The sequence below is a fragment of the Carassius carassius genome, chromosome 10 (assembly GCF_963082965.1).
Source record: "Carassius carassius chromosome 10, fCarCar2.1, whole genome shotgun sequence".
NCBI lineage: Eukaryota > Metazoa > Chordata > Actinopteri > Cypriniformes > Cyprinidae > Carassius > Carassius carassius.
Genome location: NC_081764.1, coordinates 35,767,445 through 35,769,718, shown reverse-complemented (window position 1 = coordinate 35,769,718; position 2,274 = coordinate 35,767,445). Strand labels below are relative to the sequence as shown.

The 2,274-nt window shown below is 39.9% G+C and overlaps 1 protein-coding gene across 1 annotated transcript in view; it reads right to left on the bottom strand.

Moving 5' to 3' along the window:
- Nucleotides 1–1,486: 1,486 nt before the first annotated feature.
- The window catches only part of LOC132152232 (uncharacterized), a 7,065-nt gene continuing 6,277 nt past the window's right edge, over nucleotides 1,487–2,274 (bottom strand). Inside the window, exons 4-5 of the mRNA XM_059561050.1 lie at nucleotides 1,965–2,058; nucleotides 1,487–1,851 (exon numbers count right to left, since the gene is read on the bottom strand). Coding sequence (XP_059417033.1) covers nucleotides 1,743–1,851; nucleotides 1,965–2,058 — 203 coding nt within the window. The 3' untranslated portion in view covers nucleotides 1,487–1,742. The remainder of the gene's footprint in view (nucleotides 1,852–1,964; nucleotides 2,059–2,274) is intronic.

The window sequence follows — 2,274 nt, the reverse complement described above, 5'->3', positions numbered from 1 at the left end:
ATCACACGAAGAATACGACGCAGGAGAAGAAAGCTCAACACGATTCAGCAAGAACACAAATAAAACAGTATATACTTCTTAGTATGCTTGAATTTGATCAAAGGTCAGTAGCGAAGAATTTGGTTGATAAAATGGGATTAAATAAAACTATAAATGCCTTATTTAACATTTAATTATTACAGGTTTGTATAATATTCTGAGTATTTTTATTAATTTAGCAGAATACTGAATCTGATTTCAATACATACTTATTTGAAAAAGTAACTCCGTTATTTCCTTCTTAATTAAAAAGTAATGTTACTTTACTAGTTACTTTGAAAAAGTAATCTGATTTGGTAACTTGCGTTACTTGTATTATGTTACCCCCGACACTGAACAGGACTTCTGCAATGTTGTGACGTCATGCATCGAATCAAAGGTTTGTTTGAGACACAGCAGTCAGTGTAAAGCAGAGACGACTTGAACATTACAGATCTACTGACTCATTTATGCTCTTCAATATTCGACTGAAAGTTTGCTCTGGTATTAGTCACATTTTAATATTCGTGATATTGACGTACATCAGTCTTGACCCTTCAGGAAGAACACGCTCCGTTTCCTCGTGTGTGACGTATTAGAGACAAACGTCCGGCTGGAGACACATCTCCTGTTACTCAGTTCAACGTTTGAATGATTTCCATTGGTTAAATATTTGTGAAACCCACAAACTGACATAAGAATGACAATAACACTGATTTAAAATAATAATAAAGAAATATAATGGAGATAGGAAGTTATAATCATTTTCCACATCACACTGCACAGTGGTTAGGAAAACCTGCCCTTAATGGATATATGAGATACGAGATGGGAGCCAAATCAGATTTCAAGGTTTCCAAATTTGTAAGTTGTACTTTTTTAGTAACATTTGTGTCCTCCAAACAGAACGCCTCACTAAACTATATTTTGACCTGGGACGCAAAGTTTTTGGGAGCGAACACAAAAACATTTAAATATAGTTGTCCTCTTACATTTTGCCCGATCACCATTAAACCCTCATCTAAATAACCAGAAAGACCACAGATTGAGACGCACAGAAATATCACAAACACAACCACAGCAGATCTGCTTCCTTATATCCTTACATCTCACCAAACAAGCCACATGATCATCAGACTCTGATCAAACGCGTTACAGCCGAATCACCGTCAGATTCAGCAAAACCACAGCAGAACCTGCAGCGTCTGCTCGAAGACAAGAGATCACCAGAAGTCACTCAATGAAGAGCTTCTCCTCCATAATAATCAGACTCCGTTACCATCACATTAACAGCAGAACGTCTGAGTTTCAACTCAGAAACTGAAGCCTGTTCAAAGACGTACAGCTGATCTGATCGCACTTACGTCCACCATTAGAGAAACATTCATATTAATCTGCATGTATCCTATGACTGACCTGTTATCAGATGACAAAGGATCTACGTAATAATGCTGAAGAAAACACTGACAATAGAGGACTATAAATACAAGATTTAATTCCAGCACAGAAGACCTCTGAACAGAAACACAGCCAGTGCAAACGCAAATCAGACCAAAGAAAACACACAAAGCATGAATAAATAGGTTGTCACAAAACAAGAGGAAGAATGTGTGAATTAAATAAGTGAACAGTCAATGGTCATATTTGGGTTTCATGAGTCCATCCACAGTAACTAACCATTAGACTCTTTCAGAGCCGGACGTCAGGAGCTCATGAGTGTCCCGTCACTTCAGCTTCAGGACCTCGCCGCATCTCTGACACGTGGAGTGTGTGTTTGCGTCCTTCTTGGGGATGTTCCAGCACTGCTGACAGCGCACACGGTACTTCTTATACCTGCCCAAACCAAGAGTGCACTAGATCAGGCCTTATTAACAGAATAAATAAAGCGTAACTATAAAAAGCTTTAGCTGATCTTTAGAATAAGCATGAGGAGTGCAGGAGAGCACCTGATGCCACAGGCGTTACAGAGCGGCGTCCCGTCCTCAGCATCTCTCCAGAGAGGAGTCTTCCTCGTGCAGCAGGACGCACACATCTTACTCCCTGAGGAACACACAACACAACAACGACTGCTTTCACTAGAACCACTGCGAGGAACTGAAGGCATATACATGGATACTATAATGGATAGTCATTTGTGAAAGTGAAAGTGACGTGACATTCAGCCAAGTATGGTGACCCATACTCGGAATTCGTGCTCTGCTTTTAACCCAACCGAAGTGCACACACACACTGTGAACACACACACACACTGTGAAC